The 24,916-nt window shown below is 37.6% G+C and overlaps 2 protein-coding genes across 2 annotated transcripts in view; both read right to left on the reverse strand.

Annotated features, from left to right (window-relative positions):
• Positions 1–17,243, reverse strand: part of SPATS2 (spermatogenesis associated serine rich 2) — a 45,737-nt gene extending 28,494 nt beyond the window's left edge. Inside the window, exons 1-2 of the mRNA XM_007426224.3 lie at positions 17,111–17,243; positions 9,171–9,459 (exon numbers count right to left, since the gene is read on the reverse strand). Coding sequence (XP_007426286.1) covers positions 9,171–9,195 — 25 coding nt within the window. The 5' untranslated portion in view covers positions 9,196–9,459; positions 17,111–17,243. The remainder of the gene's footprint in view (positions 1–9,170; positions 9,460–17,110) is intronic.
• A 1,481-nt stretch (positions 17,244–18,724) lies between these two features.
• DNAJC22 (DnaJ heat shock protein family (Hsp40) member C22) lies at positions 18,725–23,900 on the reverse strand. The gene is made up of 3 exons (XM_007426227.4): positions 23,799–23,900; positions 22,375–23,273; positions 18,725–19,964 (listed from the first exon to the last, which is right to left on the reverse strand). The coding sequence occupies exons 2-3, from the start codon at positions 23,194–23,196 to the stop codon at positions 19,785–19,787; spliced, it is 1,002 nt and encodes a 333-aa protein (XP_007426289.1). The 5' UTR covers positions 23,197–23,273; positions 23,799–23,900; the 3' UTR covers positions 18,725–19,784.
• Positions 23,901–24,916: the final 1,016 nt, after the last annotated feature.

Genomic DNA, 24,916 nt, shown 5'->3' on the forward strand with positions numbered 1-24,916 from the left:
TCACTTATCAAGACTATTCAGTTGCAGCTCTGAGCAAAACTATACTTGGAAACAGTTTCTAATTCCATCAAATTACAGCTGAATCTACTTATAACAATTTACAAAAAAGATAAACATGACACACTAGGGAGCTGCAAATTCTATTACTAGATTAAAAAGAAGAAGTTAGCCTGGAAAACAAAATAATTACCTTCAGAGAGCTGCTTGTATCAGGCAGAAACAAAAAGCTTTTTCAGATCACAATACCCAATATTAAAACATTTACTGTACACGTCAGAAAAATTCTCCCAGGAATATAAACACACAAACACACACATATTATATATAAAAATATAAACATAAGTGGATTGTTTCAATTTTCATTTGCTTCTTGGCCTTTTGGCTAAGATCAAGTGTAGTGCTTGCAAATTTCATACAGGTACCTGTCATAAACAATTTTTCTGATTAAATTCTTAAAGATACTAGTCCATTCAATCCTCACAGAAATTATCCATAAAGATTGTAATTCCTTTCCAAAACTGAGCCCCAGGTATTCTTCTATCTACATCTACTTTGCTCAACTGGGTCTTTACAATTCCAGGAACTTAAAATGCAATTTGCTATCAATAAATGTAAAAACTACTTAATACAATCTATTGTTCCAAATGCAGATATACAATATTCTGAGCCACATTCACTGTGAGAATGATAACATGTTCCTTTTTAAATAGCCAATGTAAACCATTTGAGCTCTGAATTACTTACCCAATGAAAGCATCAAATTTGACCAACCCCTCCCCCAAAAAACAAAAGAAACCCCACCCTAAATTGTTCTGTTGCTGGAACCTCATCCATATCCTATGGATTTTGCTACTATACTTACACTGTTTTTTTCTTTCATACTCTAGATTCTGTTCAATATACTACTATATACTGAATATACTCAAGTATGTTGTTCATACTATATATTAAGCTTTGAGTTCCTATTTTAGTTACTAACAAAAGAAAATACAAATTTTCAGGCTACTTTCTAAAAAGTTTTCAATTACTTTGCTTCAATAACCATCTGCTTATTTAAAACCCAAAAAGCGGCTAGTGCATTACTATGTCAGGTGACTTAGTTGAATGTCAGGAGAAAAGTAGAGAAAAAGTAAGCTAATATATAAAATCAGACTGCATTCAGCTGTTAAAAGTTTCCTTGTGAGCTGCTGCATGTTGATAGACTTTTATGAAGTAGCTCAGGGGATGTTTAATTTGACTTTCACTCTTTTCAGAGTAAATGTTTTGAACAAGACTAAATTGGGCACTTCAAATTCCTCTTTTCTGCTCATATAAATCTTAATCAGTTGGTTTAAATTATTTTAAATATTTAGGCTCAGTTCTTTTACAACAAGAAAACAAAATGCAACAAGATATTTCAACCCCTAAAAATTATGCATTTTAACAGGGAATTCCATTAGCAGGGAATGCTGTATGTGGCAAGGCTACAGCTAAAGTTTGTAACCTACTCTACTTTTCTAAATTACTGAAAAGCCTTAAACAAAAGTCTTACCTAACTGGGCAGTGGAGGTTAGTATGTATTGGCTCATCTGGTGTTGCCCATGGCATATGGAATATTGTGACTTGGAATGTAAGAAGAGTTAGTGGTAAAGATATTAACTTTGGACATATCATAAAAGTCTTTTTCTACAGTGGAGACAGGGCACTCAACAGTAGATAACTCCCCTACCCCCCCAATCCAGAGACAGGATTCTGGCAGTGCTTCCTATGGGAGGATACAGATCTCCAGATCTGTAATAACAAGCCCGAAAGGAAGCACACAAGAAAGGCAGGGGTAAGGTACAGATACAAATTAAACTATATACTGTTGATTATGGAATAAACAATAAACAAATAAACAAGAGTATCAGGGGCCCCATCAGTGTGTGGATGGGCTGCATGCCTTATCTTCTGCAGAAAAATGACCTTTAGGTAAGTCCAGTGCACCATTTGCTTACAGTGAAGCCACAGTCTTTGATATAGGATATGCCATGGCTGTCCCTGGGAATGGGGTCCTACTTCTGGAGGACCTCTAATCCTTGTTGGAAATTATTTTCTGCATCATCATCCAGGTGAAAGATGCTTTGTCAGGAAGTAGAAGTGAACAGTGCTTTCTAAAGAAGAATACTGTGCAGCAGTCCTACATATGCATCCCTAGGAGGCTTTAGTGTAGAGGTGCTTCTAGTGACGACATCCACAATTTCCTGTGTGGCAGGCTTACTTGGAATCACACAGGCTAATTCAATGCATGCACTGGCCCACAGGGAGATCTTGGTCAGTGCTTTATTTACTTATGAAATTTATATGGCTGCCCAACTTGAATGCTACAATTCTGGGTGGCTTACAATAAACCAAAATAAAGAAAAGCAGATAAAACGATTCCATTAAAATAACAAACCCTTGATAGGCAATCAAAGATTCACAATTATTATTCTCTTCCAGATAGAGACTCCCATCTTCCTGGCCCCAATGCCTGAGGAAACAATCAGGTTTTTAACATCTTTCTAAAAGCCAACAGGTTCAGGGTCAAATATACATTGGGGGGACATTGTTTCAGAATCACTGCAGTCCACATGGAGTTGTTGGAACCAAACTAAGATGCTGTGTAAGTTTGAATTCCTCCTTCTGCTCAAGTAGATCCTGCTTGTCTGGTGACCAAGTTATTCCAATCCTTCTCTAATTGGATTTTGGGAAGGGAATGGAGGGGAAGGATCATTTCCTGGCTGTGGTGAAAGGCGCAATTCACCTTATTCATGAAGGTAGAGCTTTACTCGTTTGCTATCCTTGGTTGATTCCAGCTCTGTGCCAAATCAATTGTCTTTCCTGTATTACAGCTGGCAAGACATGTTTGATTGGTACTTAGAAGGATACTTAATCTGATCTATATTCCAAAGAGAAACTGACAATGTGGGATTATATCAGTTTCAGAACTGCAGGTAAATCTCTTTTTTTTAGAACTCATGGGCAAAAAATGGTATTAATACTCTAGGTCAGCTTATGATTAATTCATCTTTTAAAACATTTGTGATGCAGCAAGATGAATTGGTCTGAATAAAATTGCAGAATGGCAATATACACATTAAAACATATTCTGACACTAATGTTAGCAACTCCTGAATTACTATTATTATGGGAAAGTGTTTGGGAGGATTCTAAACCCATGATTTTTTTTAAACAGATCACAGAAGAACTTTATGAAGATAGTGGTAATTTGCAAAAGAAATGGGATGAGGCAGAATATCCTATTTTAACCAAGAAGCACATTAAGGTTTTAAAGAATGTTAAATATGTCTCTCAGAAAATGTTTAATAAGGCTGGATATCAATTTTGCACATTGAGAGTATAAAATAGTAGAGAACATATTGATGTGTAAGTTTTGGGTGTGCTTTATCATTGTCCAGTTTTAGTTTGATATCTCTATATCATAATTGTTATATTTATTTATTTATTTATGTATTGAAGCGCCCAATAGCTGAAGTTCTTTGGGTGGTTTATCATAAAATACACTAAAAATACAATTTGAATAAAAACATATACAATTAAATTAAAAAATGCAAAATAAAAACACCATATAAACCATATAACACTATCATATATAAACTAGACAGCAAGTCAGTCATTCAAAATCTAAAACAATACAAATTAAAATACAATTACAGTACAATTAAGACCCAATTATAAACTCTTAGACAATAGAAAGGTATTACAGTATGTCAGACCAAATCACAAACATACAACATTAACTAAAAGTGGAAGCATTAATAGATCTGAGTGAAGCTGGTCTGATCTTGTGGAGGTGATGAATACATGCATGAAAGTAAAGATGTAGGTTTAATTTTAAAAGGGCTAATGCAGATGTCAGAGAATACAATTTGTTATCATCTAGACTGTAGTAGGTGTATATTAAAGTAAGAATTCATAGTTTGATGACAATGGCATGTTATGCTCCAGAGACTGGCAATAACAGAAGAACTAGAAATGAGTTTGAGAAAGATAGCACAATTTTATGAACTACTCTAATGCAAGGAAAAACATTATTCTGCTGGGTGATATGAATGGATGAGCGAAAACAATGAGGGAGAACAGAAAAAGCCATTCAGAGACCTAAGAATAAATAGGAATAGTGATTACCTGCTTAGAAAAAGGTATTTTTTGAATATTGTATGTACATAAATCTAAAGGAATGACTGATCTCATCATTTGAGAGAATCAGTGAAGGATACAAGAGCAATGAGAGCCTCTGAATGTAAGATGGATCATCAAATGACTGAGGCCCAGAGATGCTGCTTTTCAGTGGCAGCACCAGTTCTCTGGAACAGCCTCCCACTGGAGATGAGACTTGTTCAATTATGGATTACTTTTCAGGAGATGCTACAAACCAAGCTCTTCTGCAGAGTATCTGCTAATTGAACAGTTGTTGTTGGACTGTTGTGATTATTGCTGCTGTGTCATTTTTATTCTGTATTTTTATCTGATTCTCAACTATTTTTGAATTTATCATCTTCCTCACTATGGCTGTTTTAGGTAATATTATGGATGTTTTTATTTGTCGTATGCTGCTCAAACATCCCAGTAAGGTTATCTGGTAGTGCCAAGAGTGGAACTTGGGAAAAATGAACTTGGAAAAAAAAGTGAAAGAAACAAGAATGATGGTAGAATGGTTGCAGGGGGAGAAAGTGTTAAAAAAATATTACAAGACAAATTAATCTCCCAACAAAAGTAATGGAAAATGGACATTAGGATACTGTAATGGGAAGTATCCAACGGATTGCTTGAGGAAATGATGAGGTCAAAAAGTGTATACATAAGAAAAAAAATGGTTTACAGAGAATGATCACTGCAAAAAATAAGAATGAAAGATACTGTATACTGTTGTAATGAATGGGTGGGCAAGCCCCCATTCCCACATTCATTGTCACAGCTACCAGCTCAGTCATTCAAATCAGCACCTTTGTCACAAACAGAAACATATGGGTTTTGGCATGTATCCAACAAGCAGATGCCCCCCAAACCTAATCCTTTTTGTAAATTAGAAAAAGTTTTCTCCTTTTAGAAATCAGGCAGAAGTTGCTGGACAGAAGGCTGGAAACAAGTAAGATTTACCATCATCCCTCAGCCTCAGATTTAAGCTGGAATTTGCAGGAAGCAGGACTACTAAAGAATAATATCTGTTCCAAGGCTAATCTATTCTCTAGAGGAATAGAGGAAAATTAACTAAGAACAACACTGTTTAATTTATTTCCTGCTAGTTAATGCTTTGTGGTTTCTAATATTTATGCTTTTTATACATGTTCAGTAAATTGTTTCATGCACTTCTTCACATCAGAGCTTCTTCTATATTAGTAGCAGATCTTTGTGATTCACTTAGAATCATTCTTTGTTCTGTGCTGTTTTTCTTCGGGAGATCTTTTAAGATGCTACTGTGACTTGAGCATGCCTATATTTTCTTCTCCAACAGTAAAGGTTTTGCGTATGATGATCTGAAAAGGAATTTTTACATTATCTTTTTCTTTCCTCTTGGAAGATAAGCAGTGGTAGCAGTAACTACTAAGCAGCTACACCAAAGCAGGAAGGAGGGGCCAAGCTGTATAAACCCAGAGGGTTTCTGAGAGAGGTTTGAGACTACTCAGCACTGCCACTACAAATGTGTATATTGAAAAAATATGGTTTCAAAGAATGTCACCAGACGACAAGGGAGAGTTAAGTTTAAAAGAGGCAGAGAAAATACAGAGCAGTTTTGATGGAAGTAGATGAATGCTATAAATGTTGACATCTAAGAAAAAAAAATGAGAAGAGATAAATACTTTGAAATTGTTGAAAAATGGTACATTTGCAGATGTAGGTGGTACGCCTGGAAAAATGTAAAAGTATAGCTTTGGTTTTTTTATGGAGTGCTGTGTAACCTATTTAACGTGTGTGAGAAGACTACATCTGTGCCTGATGATTGGAAAAATGCCACTGTTGTTCTTCTAAATCAAAGGGAAAAATACCAAGAGTAAATGCGAAAACTATAGGGGGATTAATTTAAACATAACTGGAAAGGTGTGTAGCAGAATTCTGGTTGAAAGAGTACAAGAATCAATGAGTAAAATTTGGAAATCCTCTCAGGGCAGTGTGTATACAGATCAGATATTTATTCTTTAACAGGTTGCTGAGAAATGTATACAAGTGAGTAATTTATTTATATTTTGTATATAAATCTGTTGATTTAGAGAAAGTGTATGATAGAGTGGTGATATTAGAAGTGGGTTGGTTGGTTGGGAATGTAAATGTACCTGTAATTTGAGAATTTTGAATTGTTAGCTGAGACCCCAAATAATCTGTAGATAGATTGTATGATACAATCAGGAGTATGGACTTGTAATTGATGTATTTAAAACCAAGCTAACTGCATTTGACAGAGAACACAGAGTAACAATTGCAAGTTATACCTAAGTGGTGAAAAATTAGGGCAAGTAGAATGAATCTGCAGGAATGGAGTACAAGAAAAAGTCTGTATGGGGTCAAGAATGAATGTGATCTGTATACAAAAGTAAGTGATTAACATCCCCTCATTATTTGTTTACTATTTCTTTTCTGCAATTTACATATTTTTCCCAAAAGAGAATAACATGAATATGTATGCACAAGGTACTACCCAGTTACATACTAGTACAACTAATATCCAGTACTTGTTATTTACGTTCAACTAGTGTGTACATGAAAAATTTCACTAAGAAAACCTGACTCATTACAACTTCTCATCACAAATAATGTACAGAACTGAAACATTAGAAATTATGACTGTATACAAGATGATTTCTATGTGAAAGGTATATTGTTTGAAACAAGACCAAATTTTTGCTGGTTCATAAAAACTGGGCAGGGTTTTTGCAGCCATGCCCAATACATTTGCTTCAGACTGTGTCTCTGGAAACAGGATGAAACATATACTTCTCAGAACTTAGTGTCAAGACATTTATGTTGTGGGAAAACAGTAAATAAACCAATTAGAAATAAATAGTAATTAAACCAATTAGAAATAAACAATAAATAAACCAATTAGAAAATACAAATCAGAGCTAATATGTTAATAACTTAAGAATATGCATAATTAAAATACAAATTCTTTAGTCATATGTTCTATTTCTAGACATTATAGCACAGACTATTAACACAACCATAATTAAGCATTTAAGTACACTGGAAACAGTAATTTGTATTAAATGTCTGTTTTAGAATGGAGAGCCACAAATCTTTTTTTCCACAGGATGAATAGTGTAACAATTTACAGCTGGAAATAGTTCATACAGCCAACTTAGCAATTTATTCTTGTACAATTGTCAAATTTTATTTCAGGAGAGATTGGCAACAGAAATCAATAAATAGTGAGGTTTATTGAACATTATGACATAGAAGCAGTAAGACTATACTGTACCATACATTAGGTTTATTCAAAATGCCTTTTTGGGGGGGGGGGGTCAGTAACTTGTTCTCAATACGGTAATCCAAATACTCTTAAAACAAACACCTGGCCATTAGAGTTCAGGGATCGGAATAAAACTTGCAGATCAACACTTCAAATTAGCTTCAGTTCTATAAGATACAACAGGGAATTAAGTATGCAGAAAGGCCTCTTGTACACTTCAAAATCAGTCAGATGTGTCTAACACTGAAAGAGAAACACCCTTTCCAGTATGCAAGAAAAAGACAAAAAAACAAAAACAAAAACAAAAACAAAAACAAAAACAAAAGGCACATTTCTAAAACAGGCATAAATTTTAAGCCAGTTGTGACCTAGAAATTTCAGCGTAGCCCCTTTGAAAGATGGTTGCACAAAAGGTAAGTGGGAACTGATTCATGCCGATTTGGGAAGAAGTGGGACCAACCAATCATGTACAGGTAGTCCCCAGTTTAAGAACAAGTTCTGTTCCCAAGGTCTAATCTTAAATTGAATTTGTAAGTAAGCCGGAACAGTACTATTGTATAATACTGTATAAAGTAGTGTGTAATTAACTTGAACCATTGTGTACTTAACTCAAATCATTGTGCATTTAACTTGAATTCTGCTAGAATAGGCTCTGTTCTTAACTATGGGTCATCCTTAAACCAGATGTTCTTAATCTGGGGACTACCTGTACTCTGCTCTAGGATGTTTCTGAAGCCCCTGAATAGTTATAATTTTGGAATCTGTAAATGATAAACCTAGTCACCTTAGGTGAAAGTTGTTCAATAAGACTGTTCAATAAGCATGCCAATTATTCAGAATCAGAACACTTCTAGTAAAGCTGGAACAATCTACCTCAAACTCAAAATGTCTCAGACATCTTCCACATATTCATAAAAACCTTAATTGACTCTTAGTCATTTTCTAAACCTAATTCAGAGTGCTAGTTTTGATCTTTAAAACTTGCCTAAATTTCATGTTAACTCTCCAACTCAAAGATGCATAGTGAATCTTACATCTTGACATATTATCAGTGGCAACTAAGAGAGAGCAAGGAAACATACATGATAGCATTATCAAGGAAGGAAAAATCATCAGTAACTCCCATTTTCAATACCTACATACATACATACATAAAAATAAAATGTTCATGCAAACAGACATGCTTCTCATACAATCTTTACTAATTATTAACTGGCAAATAGAGATGCCAGTTTTACTAATTATTAACTGGCAAACAGAGATTCCAAAATGATTTACTGTTCCTAAAGTAGTAATTCTTAAAATGACAATGACTTCTCAGAGGAAGACAAAATTCTGCCTAGAGATAGGTGCACCTTCTTAAATGAGACACAGGAAATAGTCAATTCATTGCCATAGCAGGTCTTGCCAGTTGTTAGTACTGATGGTTCTGAAGTAAAACTGGATTTTTCATGTATGTCATTAGCTTAAATTCCTAACACAAGAAAGTCAAAAGTTTTTCAGATGCTGAAAACATTCCTTCTTTGATTTGAGAAAGGGATTAAGGACCATATTTTTAGAAAAGTAATCTTATATTTAGCAAGATTTGAACAGGATTTCTTTTCTTCACAGACACTTAAGAGAACAGCTTGAGAACCTCCCTGACTTTGAAAAATGTATTAACATTGACTAAATTCCCACATTTGATAGCAACCTATAATATAGTCCTTCTTATTAGTTATACTATCTCTATATTAAAGCTTACCTTTTTGGTTTTGCTTCTTAGACATAATAGCTTATCTTATTTAATGTCTGATTACACAGCAAAGAATATGTTTCCTCAAGTATGAGAGTGGCAGATGTGATTCAAGTACTGCTTTGCATCCAGGCAGGAAACAGCAAATATCTGCTCAGAGACAGCAATCCCCCAGCTCCCAAGGCAACTGGAGAGTTGTCAAAATCCTGCTAGCTGAACACTGTAGATTCTTTCTTTTAGCACCAATCTTCTGTCAGGAAGCACCCACATAGCAGTTCACGTTGCTGTTTTTCAGATTCTGAAAAAGAAGAAGTACAGCACAAATTTAATTTACTACTTCTATTTATTTTAACAAGGAAAATTCAGAATAAAGAATTATGCAGGATAAATAAATAATCATAACAATACACTGTAGTCACTATGCAAGAGCATTCCCCAAAATGTGGTGGTTTTCACCAAACTCAATGTTTCTTCACTGAAATGCAAAGCAAGAGAAACTCATCAAGGTCAGTATAACATCTGGCAGACTTTGCCCTCTGTTTAAACAGCTAGTACTTCTGAATCTGAAGTTAATGTATTTTACCAAAACACAATGTAAACATTTTGAGAGCACTGAGAAGGTTTGACTCATGAGCAGAAGCACTACAAGAAGAGTTTATAGTATAAGATTTATGCGTGAATACAGCACAAAAGAAGCCATGAAATTTTGAAGTTCCTAGGGAATAGCAACTTTTTTTTAAAAAAAAGTTAAGCTTATGCTACAGAAAAAAATGTTTAGAAAAAAGGCTATGTTATTACCACCATCATAAAAGACAACAAAGTAAATGAAATTAGAAATCATTAGGTATTAGCCTTATAATTTTTTTCTTTGTCACCAGAAGCGGTTATAATTCCACTATAAAACAACACTCAGAAAGACACAAAACATCCAACGAACCTGAAAGTCACTTTTAAAACAGAGAAATTGAAGAACAGAAATAGTCACATAGGAATAGCATTTTACTATACTCCAAACTTCAATACTATTAAACACTCAGACATTAATTTTCATTTTTTTAGTTCTAAGTTTTAGCATACAGTACTACAGATACAGCAGACTTGCTTAATTCTAATTCCAATAATAGACTATTTCTGAAATTCACACTTAGGGCAGAAAATCAAATTATATCCCCTCTTAATGGGTGAGAAAGGAAAGCAACCAAATAAAAAGTTTTCCTGATCATCAATTGATCTCTTGACCCTTTTTTTCCCAAAATCAAAAGCTCCTAATTGGGTATTAGCCACAAGAGCTTCCTAGCATAGAATACTCCAGATCTTGCAATCATATATTAAAATACATAGAACTATGCTAACTTGTGCAGTATGAGTAAAAAGGTATAGGTAAGGACTTTACTGAATAGATTTCAGCTCCTAGCGATTTTGAGTACCTGATACTAAAACAAATTACGTACAAATACGCCAATAAATGGTGTTTTATCTCTTAATCTACTTAGGATATTTTATGTGAAAAGTCTTTGCATTTCTACAATAAACTGCCATTTTTACAAAATATAATTTTACTTGATATTAAAAATCAAGAATAAATGTAAAGCAAGCAAAGGATCCTGAAACCATTTCTTAAAAGTATGCAAAGTCCTCAGAGGCAACAACACTGTAAACTCAACAGATCTGAAACTCACATGTGTTACTCATTTAGTTTTGTGTAGAGTACTTATAATTCTAAAACCATTCAATTTAAGCTCTGCTAGCTATACAATCCAACATCAGTCATGCAACTAAAAATACAGTTTCAAAATGGTAAAGGTTCAGTATTTGTTCAAGATACAACTTCCTGTTCTCTACTTGGCAACCACCATTCCCAGAAGAAGGCAACTTCACTTCTTTTAGAAGAATTCAGAGTTTATTACACATTTTAAGCAGGACTCAGCAACTGTAACCATCAGGTCACGTATAGTCCCCCAAACTGTGCAACCTAAAACAATAGCTATACACTTTCCTGCTTCTTTTCGATTAGAAAACAGACACATCCTAAATTTTTGACAGTGTAACACACCTAGAAAAGGAAAAAATGCCACCCTGAATAATGAAAAAACAAACCAGAAATCCCATCTAGTTGCATACCATCCAGTAATATCATCATATTACCATACCACTCACAGCAACCCTCGGAGTCTGGGAAAAAAATAAATGAAGATCACAGCTGCACAAAGGATACAAACTTGACTTGAAAGCTACATTAAAAAAGAGAACAATTTTAACAATACTGTAATTTAAAATTATATGTTGGCCATTGTGACACGTGTTTTTTTCAACATCTTTCTTTTGCTTCCAGCATACAAAAATACTTTAGTGAAAGAAAATTTTGTTGGAAGAAATGCACAACCCTAAAAGGTTCAAGGTTTTAGAAACTGCCACATCCACCCATCCTGAAACCCATTCCAGTCTTTTTTTCTTCAAGAAGAGAGTATTTCAGGAATGTACATTGTTTCAACTAAGGCATTCGGTTTGATTCTCTGAATGGGTTATTCCTTTTGAGATATTTTCTCTGATTAATCAACAATGAAAGTCACAGGCACCATTTGAATGAATTAAAGTTGCAAATCAAGGAAATCAATTATATAGGGCTGTTGGTACAGTTCGTATATCCATGAACTAAATGTTTTAAAAACTAAATGGTATATTGTCAAACATATCAGAGTTTCATCTATCTCTGGTGTATCACTGGAGATATCTACAGTATTTGTCTATACCAAATGGCAACTTTGGACTGTAGCCCAAGATGATTAGCTTCCAGCTTTTAACATGGAATTATGTTTTAAAAATACAGTGGCTGGATCAGTTATTCCAGCCATACAAAGGGCTGTTGTCATGGTTGTTTCCCCCAAGACAAAATAATTGCTGTGAGAATAAGCATGTTGATCCTTGATCATGAATAACTGTCCCAAAACCAACTAGCAACTCTCGAAGCATTACATAAAAGCAAGGTCTGTTTCATGCAGCTATTTTTCTAAAAGGCAATACTCTATTCCGCCAGAAGCCAGCCATACTAATAGAAAACTAACCATGCTTAAGGGCTGCGTGACACACTGCAATACTATTACATTTTCAGAACTGTAACAAACTGTTTCTTATAAATAGAGTTACATATCAGCACTTAGAAGAAACAACTGGCTTTATAACATCTGTAGTCAGCCATCAGCTGCATTAGTACTTATACAATATTAATACTTTATGATGTTTCACAAGCTAGAAAGGGACAGACTCTTGTCCAACAGGAGGCTACTAAGATGGAGCAAGCAGAGAAAGGAAGAAAATGTATTAAGGCTTTAAAAAAAAAAAGTGTGCCCTCGAGTCAGTTTTTGACTCCTGGCAACTGCCTAGACATTGATTTTGATTATGTGCCATCAAATTGTTTTCAACTCCTAGCGACCACATAGATTTTCTCATGACAAGCTATCCCTAACCTGTTCTTTCAAGTCTCCCAATGGTGCACTCATAGCCACTGTAACTGAGGCCTGGACACAGATGTAAGAAAATAATGATTATGATGTATATCCTCCATGAAAATGGGTAGTGACAAAGATACTAAGAAAACCTAACTGGCACAGACTGGGGAAAGAGAATCATAATGGAACTTAAGTGCAGACAATAATTTTGTAATCAGTCTGGCCATGGGTTCTTTCAGAATGTTATTACATGGCAGTTAGAATACATTTAGCAAGTATACACTATTTGTTTATGTCTGACTTTCTGCCTATCATAGAGCAGAACAAGCTAATCCCTTTGGATAGTGTCCTATGAAAAAGCTCTTACAACTAACCTACATTCATTGTTGGCTTTTTGCAAGCTCTTTGACAATAAAAGGATCTCAAAATATTCAAACAGGAAATATATATTTAGTTGAAATTATAACAAGCAAAGTACTTGTTTATTACAAGACTTGGTAAAAAGTGATGATTTCATAAGAATATGAAGCATTCATTTAACTACCCTATTGAAGAACTACCATGTTGATGAAATCACATCTATAAACATGTGTTCCTCAAGTACAATTAATAATGGCAGCCACAAGAATAAGCAGTGCTTTGGGTGGATTAAATTGCATTTTTTAAAATTCATTTTTCCCCTACCTCTTCTTGAAAGAGATTCAAAGTGAACTTCATATTTTAGAGTCACCAAATGATCCCAAGAGTAAACAGAGAGCACACAATTATTTGAATGCTGCACTCAGTTTCAGTGCCACTCAGAAAGCAGAAGTGCTTCTGAAACTCTGCACAATTGCAGGCAACAACCCTCACTCCTCGCCAGTGCTGTGTCAATCTGTTAAGCCCATCTGTGATTAGTAACATCTTCCCTTGAAGTGCAATCCTATTCAAAAGTCAACCTCACTGAACTCAATGCTACTTATTCCAGAAGAACTGCACAAGATTGTAGCTTAAAAAAAACTACATGCCTATTCACAGACTGCAATATCTGATACTACACTTTATAAAGTATAAATACTATACTTTATAAATACAGGCTATGGACATGACAGTTACAAAATAAACTGCTCAAAATTTGGAAAAGGAGGTTCTTAAATTGTAAAGAAATTAAATAGAATGAATAAATGTAAGTCTATAACCAAATAAACTTCACAACAAATGAAGGCATTAGAATTAGAACAGCTTCAGGTTCTGCTTATCTCAAAAAGCCATAAGCAGTATATGAAGGTTCACACATGGTTAATAGAGTTGTGCAAGTCCTTCAAAAGACTGTTCTAGAACAAGTGGGAACATGAAATGAAGCCTCTGGGCATATATATATCCATGCAGAGAGCACAAACAGTTTCCAGAGCAACCACATACGCCTGGAAAAAGATGCAGCTGCTTTAACAATTCAGAAATATCATGCTTCTGAAGTTCCTCTTTCAAGAGAGCTGCACAGTTCTAGAAGGATCTATAATATATTGCATAGAAGTGTTGCATAGAAATTCAAGATTTGGGAGCAATTCAGCAATGTAGAGAATATTTAAAAGCAGTTTTGAATGTACTGTGAAATGAAGTACTGGCAATAATATATGGTCCTGAGTTGCCAAAGAATGTCCAAAGCATAAATGTCCTGTTATTGTTATTAGATGCAGTAAAACATCGTTTCTGGAGAGAGAGAGAGAGAGAGAGAGAGAGAGAGGGAGGGAGAGAGAGGGAGAGAGAGGGAGAGAGAGAGAGAGAGAGAGAGAGAGAGAGAGAGAGAGAGAGAAGTTTGCTTTCGTCACTACAGAAAACTAAGAAAATGATTATTTCTTTACCATTAACAATCAAGGAAATTGACTTTCAATGCCAAATAAAACAGCCTTATAGAAATGTTGTTAGGGAAAACAGAATAAACTATGGTTTCTTCAAGCTCTATTTTATTTAATTGTAGAAGATTCTTTGGCATACATTAAGCCAAGACAGATTGTGTTCATGATGCTCTCCCATATTCTAGATTGAAGATGCAACAAATTTATTACTGAAGTAAGTTTGATTTGAAAGCATTTCTAAATTGTGCAAGTCTGTCAGGACATTATACAGAAGTCACTCTGAACTAACTCTTTAAATAAGGAGTAAGATACAAGTGCAGCCAACTATTTTTTACTCTTATGTATTTATATTTCACATTTGTCGCTGCCCATCTCACTGGAAGCAACTCTGGGCGATTTATAGTAAAAGAATAAATATTAATTAAAATACAATTTAACAATATTCCTACAAATAATAAATATCTTCCAAGATATTGATGGCGAAGTAAAAATTATTAGGCTCAGGGAGCATCTTCAAGACACCAGCCACCCCCAGGGTTGGTTATATCTCTTCTTGCCCCACGCAAGCCGGCAGAGCCAGGTCTTTAATTCTTTCCAGAAAACCAGGAGGGTGGGGGCCCGCCTCAACTCTCGGGGAAGAATATTTCATAGGGCGGGGGCAACAGCAGAGAAGGCTCTATGCAATATGCAAAACTATGCGACATTTTTTCACAATCACAAGACATCTAGCCACTATGTCCAATTTCGATACTTAAAAAAGATTTAAAAGAAACTAACTACAGTCTTCCTTCCTATCCTTAAAAAACTCTGAACAACACACACCTTATCTGCACAACTGTGCTTTCTATATTTATATAACATCATTAGTCTATAATTTTAGAAACCTGCCACTGTACCATCCATAATAGATCAATACATCCAAAGCTCTTGGTGGCCAATCTACCTTGAACCAAGATGGCAAGCACTCCTTAGACAGGCCTAGTCTGTTTTTCTCTTCATTCTGCATTACTGAACAAAGAAAAAAAGTTTACTGTCTTCCAAGGCTGAACAACATCTATGTTAAACAGCAACATCTGGCTAATTGGCTTTTGAGTACAGTAGTCCCTTACCAAGCTATTTTAGTCTTGTTGATCACAAAGAGCTCTGCATATTCACAGTCTGTAACTTTCAATTACTTTCTAAGATCATAAGACAGAAACATTACAACAAATAGCAAATGCCCTAAAGACCAAAATTGTTTTTCCCAACTTACATGCATCTTTGTAACCAGGCAAATAAATGTATTTCCTTTCTTGGAATGGATTCACACTTCACATTAAAGCCACAAGCCATAGTATAGCTTAGTACTGTGTGACTGGAGCTATATAATTAAATAAGAAAACTCTCTCTCTCCTGAACTCAGCCTCCATTCTTAGGAAATTCTTTTCCACCCTGCTTTGCCTTGATTTCTCTTTCCTGCTTAACTTATGTTATTCCATTCAGTCTAAAGCTATGCTCCCTACAAGCTTCTCTGCTTCACCTTTCCATTACAATTAGGTACACTGGTACACTGCTACCTTATCTTTCCAGAATATCAGCACTGTAATTTACTTCAGGAGTAGCATACTTCACTTTTGCACTCTTTAGTTACTGCTGTTTCCCTTTGAAAACATGTTTTTCAAATACCAAATTGCTGCAGTTCAGGTGCAAATCCTACAGCAGCAAGCAATGGTCTACAGTACTGCTAGGACAGAACACCCTCACTTTTTCTAAACTTCCTCCCATGAGTTTTCATAATCCCTATTGTTATTTTGTCTTCTTCCTCCTTCCATCATCTCCTTTTACCAGTGTTTCATGGGGAAAGGGAGTGAAAGTGGAATTAAAGGTTTAGGGCATGTGGGAACACTCTTATCCGGTATGGAAAACAAATCCTGATGTGGGGAGAGTCCCTCTGGACTAGTTCAGGGACACTTTCCTGTCTTTCTGTAGGTGTTTACCAAGTTGCCTGATGAACGGTTCTCCTAAGCCGAACAGCCTGCCCTGCAGCCTGTTTTGTAAATTGTTCTTTGTGGATTGTCCTGAGAAAGGGATGTCCTTATCAATAAGGATTTGGGTCTCTTCTTCGCACAGCCAACGCAGCTACTTTTCCGCGTGCAACCTTTCTTTTTATGGAGTCCTTGGGGTTCTCTGAGCTTGTTTCTTTTCTTGCTCAGAGAACCCCAAGGACTCCACAGTTCAACCCTGAGCTACACATATTCGCCTCTGTTGGTACTTTCTTTTTATTCTTTGTCAGATATTGTTCTGATCCTGTGGAGTTAAGGAGACGCCAGGGCTCTGGGCTGAGCTTCAGCCCTGCCTGCCACATATTAAACCCCTCCTTCCACCGCCACATCGGCTCGGCGCTCTCCAGCCCATTCCAGCCTGCCGCCCCTCAATGGCCTGCTTCTGAGCCCACCCCTTACTCTCCTAATACAGGCCATTCACTCGGTTGCCTTGCCTGTGCCGCGACTCCTTTTCTTCCTCCCCATCACCGCTTCCAGACTCTTTCCTCCGAGGCTCCTTCCCCACATGCCTTTGATCCCCGCAACGCCGCCCAGTCCCCGCTGTTCGCCCTCTTCCCACGCGCCCCAGCCCTACCCTCCTCGGCGGAGAACCCCATCACCGCGGCCGCTACAATTCCCCACCTTACCTCAGGCCGCCGCCACCAAGCGCCGGGGAAAATGAGCCCCGCCCACCCGTAAGGGAGAGACGGAGAGAATAAAATCGTCGAAGGCTACGCGAGCCCCACAACCAACCGGACACAGGCGTCCTCTTTCCTCCAGCCAATGAAAAAGGTCATTCCCTTCGGCAGAGCGCCGGCCAATAGGAGCAACGGAGAAGCGAGTTCGCTCCCACCCTTTCCCTCCCCCCGAGATCCAAAATTGAGTTCGGCTCGAGGACAACAGAATCGCTCTAGCCACCGAAGCACTTCACCCGTTGCCCAATCGGCTTTGGCGTTAGAAAAGCCCAATCAGCTACCGCGAAAGAGGTTGTTTCGGCCGAATCGTTACGGCGCTAGACCAATTGCCAAAGCCGTGGAAGGAGACCCAATCCAGGCATACAGAGGGGCGCGAGGCGCTCTGGCTATCCAATAACGGCCCTCTTTAATCGCCACCGTTCTTTCCTTTCGTTCCGCGAATCCTGAAACCAGGTGTGCACAGCTGCGTTCTTTCCGGCAACGGTCGGCCAAGGGAAGCGCCTTTGACGGCAGTTGCTTAGATTCTCTGAGTGGCTCCAGTGCCCTGCTGGAGGCGGAGGATGCGGCCGCCCCAATTCCTGCATGCCGCTTGTACTTTTTAAGTTTCGGATGTGCCGTGTGTATAAACCCTTGTTATTCATTGTGCTGTTCGTCTGCCCTGTTTTATATGAGGGATTCAGAACATCTGCCCCTGCGGAGTCTAGTCGTCATCATGGATGGCATGACCTACCGAACTATGGATAGCTTACCTACGGTTTCTCTATCCCTATTTCTGAATTCATCCAGCACATCAATTCATGGGTGCACCCTACGCTAGCCACGTTGTATGGTTCAGTGTTTCGTCTGAATGTAGGCCCTTTAAAATTCTTGCTAATCCTTTTTAATAAACGTACAAGTGTGCTGGGTTCACACATATGACTAGGCCATGGTTGGCTGAATGTACACATTGCTCAAAACCATCTTTCACTTAGACAAAACCAAATCCCGTTAGTGTAGCATGAAATCAATCTCAGATTTGTACCATGGTTGGGTAATGGCACATTTTCAAATCTCCCCTAGGACAATGCTTGATTCCACGATGGTACTATGATGAACTTCACACTGAATTTGTCTGATTTAAAGTCTCCCCAAACCCTTTATCTTTGAGGCAAAGCACCACTTGCCTTCAGACCTCAAGATAACTTCTGGATTTGTCCTGAGACCGTCTTCCCAGTCACAGTATTTAAGGTGTTCTGCTACTTCTAAAATATAATGTAATTTTCTCTCAAGCTACTAGATCGGGACTGAAAATCTGAATGTCCCTTAAATGAGAGCACATTGCTATAAAAAATACGAATTCATTTCTGGCACCTGGTTTTGCCCCTAGTTTTCTGTTTAATATAATTTTTCTTTTCCTGATTTTTTTTTTTAATCAAATCTCATTCATTCATTCTTTGTTTTTTTAGTAGCTCAATAGTGTCACCTGCTGGGCCTAGATGGGCTTGTAGGCATTTCAAAGCAATAATCCATACTATGTTTCCAGTAAAATATAGCTAATAAAATAATAAATAAAATATAACAAATACATTATAGATATGTGTTTTACCAACTATCATCATCCAAGCACTCAAGAAAAGTTACCAAGACAAATTGCAGTGTAGAGGGAAAGTACTTTTTCAAATGCTATGCCATAATAAAACATATGATAGTTTGCTGTTTACTCATGTTGAGGATAATTAAATGTTATTGTGAGAAAAGAGAAACCCTTACAGGATTTAATGCTGTTGCTCTATCAAAGACAATATTGGGGCAATTAAAATTCTTAAAAGAGATATGGGAAAAAATATTAATGAAGCAAGCAGTTTAGAGAGAATATAACAAGTTTAAGGAAACCCAAGATGTAATTATTGTAGTTACATACTGGATTCAATAGGACTTCTAAGTATGCACAGCATGAGGTTGGATACTAAACTGTAACCTTGGTTTAACCCCTTGCTTGATTTTTTTTAATTTAAGAAATGGATGTCCATCTTTTTCCTTGTAAAAGTTTTCAGGATGGCTTAAAACTACAGTTAAAACAATGTCATAACCAATCACTATAATTAAGGTTAATCAAAAATATAAAACCAGCAATAAAATACAAAGAACATTAGTCAGAACATGTAATTCCTATTTTTTTCCTGAAGTTTGAAAGGATTAGGTTCATCTCCCCATTGTTAACAAAGTAGGATTTATTTGATAAATACTGTAAAATACCTATTTTTTTCAATACAGTACAGATATTTCAGGAGCAGAAACCAGCAAAGGTTGATGGCACTGATTCCCTTTTTGTATCAGGAGATGGGCAACCTGAAAAGGGAATGTGAATATCTCCTCATAAAAAAACAAGCCTAGAGAATAAGCAGTCCAATAAGAAGTCCCTCCCCCCAATGTCCCAAAAACCATGAGTCCTGAAACTACCACCACCATTTAGTGAAAGATGATAAAACAGTTGTGCTTGTAATCTTCACCTAATAAATTTAAAATACATAGAAAGTAGCACACTTATAACATGGTCCATGTATTTTGAGAACCATTACTTTAATAATAATGGTTTGATCCCCAGCTGCTTGATGGTAACAGAATTTCTGTGACATCTAAAATACAATCATGCAGATTTTGGTTTCTTTGTCTGCATGAGGAGCTCATAGGCAGCCTGCACTTCAATAAAACGTCTTTCAGCTTCTGCTACTTGATGCCGATTATGATCAGGATGCCAAAGCTTCACCAGCTCCCGGTAGCTTTTGGTGATTTCTTCTGGAGTGGCATCATCAGGGACACCTAAGATCTAGAAAGAGAGGAGAGAGGAGTATCAACATCCTATCAGAGCTGTGAGTTGAATATTTTAGTGAGCTTCATAACTAGTCATATGTCAGTGATGAAGTGGATGTGGAAAGAACAAAGAATAATTTTCTTGTACTTGCTGTTATAACTTACTGGAAAATCTATAAAAGCCAAAAATCCAATGAAGGGTGATTTTGTAGACTTTGAACTAATAGTAGAGCACATAACTTTGCAGAGTTTTGGAAAGCTAAGCATAAAGGTACTTTTTCTTTCTTGCAATTCTGCAAAGTGCAGTTGTCCTTTCCTTCTTTCTACATCCAAAGTCATCAAGACTGAAGACCCTTATTATTATCTCTGGTCATATATTTCAGGTATAGCTTTCAGCCAGTGAGATGACATATTTTATCCAGTTTCCAGCCTTTAAGGATGGCATATTCTGCTGAAATCTTTCAGAAAATCTTCTCAGAAAATCCCACTGAAATCAACATGTTGTTCTTGTGTTAAGTCCAAAATTAAAGAATTTTAGCCGAGGGCTATACTAAGAATTCTGGGAATTTTAGTTCTAAAACATTAGGGAAAAATACTAAAAAGGAAAGAAATACTGAGTACTGGAGCAGGTATGCGTGACAGACAGCTTAACACATTGTTTACTTCTTTGCCCTTTGTACTCTTTTGCTTATGACCAAATAGCTCTGGTTTCAAATAATCGTATTCTTTTCACATGTAGCATCTAAAATTAGTAAATGAATGTAGGAGTGCAAAATTATTGGCTAGGGTCTTTTGATGTACTCATTTAATTGCCTGTCTGTGTTTAAGTACTGTTAAGGTAGAAGATTTTATTAATGAATTGAATAACAATTTTTCACAAATATATTTCTTTTTCCCTTTTTGTGTAATTAGATTTAATATGTCTTACATTTTGTTGTTTTTTTATCTTGTACACTGCATTATTATATGAGCTTGCTTTTTATTCTTGTTTAATGCCATTTTACCATCTACAGTTTGCAGTCCTTTGATGATACCCAAGGCTTAAAGTGGCTATTTCAATCTGTCTGTTGACAAGAGCCAGTTTGATGTAGTGGTTAAGGCATTGGGATAGAAACTGGGGACTGTGAGTTTTAGTCCCACCTTAGGCACAAAGCCAGCTGGGTGACCTTGGGCCAGTCACTCTCTCTCAGCCCTAGAACGAAGAAGGCAAGGGCAAACAACTTCTGAAAAACCTTGCCAAGAAAACTGCAGGGACTAGTTCAGAAAGTCACCAGAAATCAAAAACTAACTTGAAGGTACACACCAACACACACAAAAAATATGACAAGACCGAGTTGGGGATGACTGTGGGAGAGGGTAAAACAATCAAGAGGGTGGTCACAAACATGTAGTCAAAGTTTATATATACTGTGATGCATATAAAAAAGGGACAGGGCTTCAATCAAGTGGTAGTGACCATTATCTTGACTTTTTTTATCCTTCCTGCAGATGATTCTGGGCTAGTCCAGAATGTAAGGAAAGATTTAGTGTCATGACATGCAGAGATTCTCAGGCCCGTATTTGATTATATAATATCTTATCTTTGAGGCAAAAGAGCCCATGAATCTGAAAGGTTTTTTCTCCTCCCAACGCAGTTAACCACAGACTTTAAGTAAATAGACTTAAATTGCAGATAGACTACTGCAATGCGCTCTACATGGGGCTACCCTTGAAGAGTATCTGGAAGCTACAGCTGGTCCAGAATGCGGCTGCATGGGCTATTTTTGGAGCCCCAAGAAGGGCCCATGTAACACCATTGCTCCGCGAGCTGCATTGGGTACCAGTTTGCTTCCGGGTCCAATTCAAGGTGTTGGTTATTACCTTTAAAGCCCTACATGGCATGGGACCAGGTTACCTAAGGGACCGCCTCTCCCCTTGACTTCAACCCGTCCCACCCGGTCACACAGGGCATGCTTCAGACCCCCTCAGTAAAAACTCCGTCTAGCGGGGTCCAGAAGGCGGGCCTTCTCTGCGGTAGCCCCCGCTCTTTGGAACATTCTGCCCCCGGAGGTGCGATTGGCCCCCTCACTCCTGACCTTCTGAAGGACCTTGAAGACCTGGTTCTGCCACTTGGCCTGGGGTGGGGAGGGAACATCTCAAGCAGGGAGATGGCTAGCCCCATAGTGGCCAGCTGTCCCCACCCTGATTTTCCATCTTGGATTTTTTTGTTTCTAGTATTGTTTTAATTGTATATATGGTATGTATTTTATATATATTTATAGTTTTAATGTCTTTGTAACCCGCCCAGAGTCCCCTATTGTAGGGGAGATGGGCGGGAGAGAAATCCAAATAAATAAAAAATAAAAAAACATTGCTCTACTTACTCTTTCCTAAAGTACACTTCCCACAAAGTGTGCTGAGCTAAGAAATAATAAAGTCCACTGTACCTGATATGCCATCTGACGTCTTTCGTTCTGGAAGGACTGTACAAATTTAAAAATGTTCTCCCATTCCTGGAAATAGCCACCACTGAAGCCCAACATCTTCCAGGCATGGTAGGGGAAAAGCAGCGCTGATTCCAATATTCCATTCAATGATGGAAACACGCTGACATAATCCAGGGCTGCTCCAATTATGCTGGCTATGTAGTTGGCAGTGGCTGCTGTGTTGCTGAAGGCACAGTATGCCAGTGGAGCTGAGAAAGCCAGATAGGCCAGACCTAGTCGGTAAAGTCGGAGGCTAAGCTGCTTCTTGGTGCTATTGTTGGCTTTATATCGTCGGTACTTCTGGGCTGTCACACTAGCGGTGAGAGTAATGGGCAAGATCCCCAGAGGATGGCCATAGAAGATTGGTGCAGTTATGAAGGTAGCCATTAAGATTGCTTGAAGATTGGAGGCTTGGTCACCCACTTCAGACACCAAATGAACTCCAAGGCCCACAGCCAGAGGGAGAGCCAGAAAGTAAAAACCTGGCAGAGTAGAGAGACCAATGAAAGCCACTATCCCAAAGTAGATGCCTACTAAAGCTTGGCCAAGAAAGCGCACAGGGTTCAAAGGTGGGTGTTGACCATTGGGCAAGTTTGGGGTACCATTTGCCTGTGCTACCCAACCAGGTAGCAGCCACAGCTCCCAAAGCCACCCTATTCCAAATCCACCCAAAGTCAGCATCCAGAGTAAGGCATGGTTATCTCGGCCCAGATAGAGATGGTGAAGGCCAGCAGGGCCCCCCACAGCCCAGAGAGCAACAGCCACCACAAGATGCTTGGCCATATCATCCACCAGACATCTCTTCACCGCAGACAATACTGTTTTCTGTAGTGCACCCTTTTGCAAGCCAAATAGCAGTTCTGAGGAGAGAGAGAAACAGTAAAATATAGCAGTATCTGCAGTACAAGGCTGGACAGTAGGTCAGATTAGGTCATGGTTCCTGGCTGCTGTCAAATCACACCCTCCCTGGTAGTGACTGCCTGCCCTTTCCTTTTCTGGATCCGGATGTCTGCATTATGATACTGTGTAGGAGGTCCTAGTGCCAGTTAGATTTTCCTGGCAAGTAACAGGGATCCATTGGTGCTTTCCTACAGCTTACCATTTATAAGATAAATCATTTTCTAATCAGAGCATTGATTCCATAGTTTCCCAAAACTTTCATAGATTGAATCCAGCCAAGCAATCATATCTCAATGGCAGAGTATATGCTTTTCAAGCAAAAGTTCCCAGCTCTTCCATCTTTAGGGAGGACTAGGAAAGATTCCTGCCAGGAACCCTGAAGGTTCTTCAGTAAGAATAAATGGTTCTGAATTAGAGGATCCAAACGTTTGATTTGATCTAAGGCAGATCTCTGTAAACCACTTTCCAGAATCATAATCACGTACCTTTCGGCTCATTGTCAGAGGGAACATCAGCAAAATGCAATCAGTTCTAATGCCTCAGAAGGCCTTTGATCTCACAAGGCTAACAAACTTGGACTTTGTCTCCCTTTAGGGGGAGGAGGTACACAGAGGATTGCACACACAGGACATATGTCAGGAAAGGCGGAGGAGTGGTCAAAGGGCAGTGTGGCACACACTGTGTTGCAAATAACAGAGAGATGGCTGTGCAGAGAATCTTCACCAGAACATGGTAGAGAATTAAGCACTGAAGCCTGGACAAAATTATCATCTACCCACACTTTTCAGAGTGCATTTATACCAATCAAATTAATAAGGAGATATATTATGTTTGTTTATTATTTATTTATTCAATGTGATGTAGCAGTTAAGGTATTAATCTGGGACTAGGGGAAATCTAGATTCAAGCTGACCCCCAGCCATGGATGCTGATTGAATGATTTTGGGCCAGTCACTCTTCTCTGACAGGGTTGCTCTTATGGGGATAAAATGAAGAATCCCATGTAAGCGGATCTTGAAGGAAAGGTGTGATGTTAATCTAACAAATATATTAAAAATAGTAATTAAAATATATATTGCCTGTCATGCAATACATCTCCAGTTGGTGTACAAATGTAAAAACACATTAAATAGTATAAATACAATAATAACAAAAACAAAATAATGTAATTATAGCTGTTAGCTATAATTGAGCAATAGGAGCATTTCCAACCTTTAAAAGCTAAGCTGAATAAAGAAAGCCTTCAACATATACAGTATTTGAACTGTACCAATGTATATCCTTTAGTTCTTGTGGCAGAGAGTTAAGGATGCTATTCCAAAGAAGAACCTCTTCTTGGTTGAATAGCTGGAGTTCGTATTTTCAGAAATGATGGACTATTTTTTAATTTTCTTTTCATTCCAGCAGCCCCAGGAAGTGTCCTGGATTCAACCTGAAACTATCTCAGAATTTGATAGAGCCTTACTTGAAAATCTGCAACCCACTGTCATATTCAGTCTGACATTAGACTCTAATGCAGACTTGGGACTTGAATGTAATCCTTTTTTTTCTCTTTTCTTGTTTTGTTAGGTTTATGTCAATAGTGAGCAAATTTTTTGCAGCT

Source organism: Python bivittatus, unplaced genomic scaffold (genome assembly GCF_059951505.1).
Source record: "Python bivittatus isolate LINGU-HERP-01145 unplaced genomic scaffold, Pbiv_v1 ctg000220_np1212, whole genome shotgun sequence".
Lineage (NCBI taxonomy): Eukaryota > Metazoa > Chordata > Lepidosauria > Squamata > Pythonidae > Python > Python bivittatus.

What these genes read in the sequence shown, in the direction of transcription:
- DNAJC22 (XM_007426227.4), bottom strand. Translation starts at nt 23,196, where the DNA reads ATGGCCAAGCATCTTGTGGTGGCTGTTGCTCTCTGGGCTGTGGGGGGC. An exon ending in GACGTCAGATGGCATATCAG is followed by an intron (nt 19,965 to 22,374) that starts GTACAGTGGACT and finishes CTCTCTTTCTAG; the next exon opens with ATCTTAGGTGTCCCTGATGA.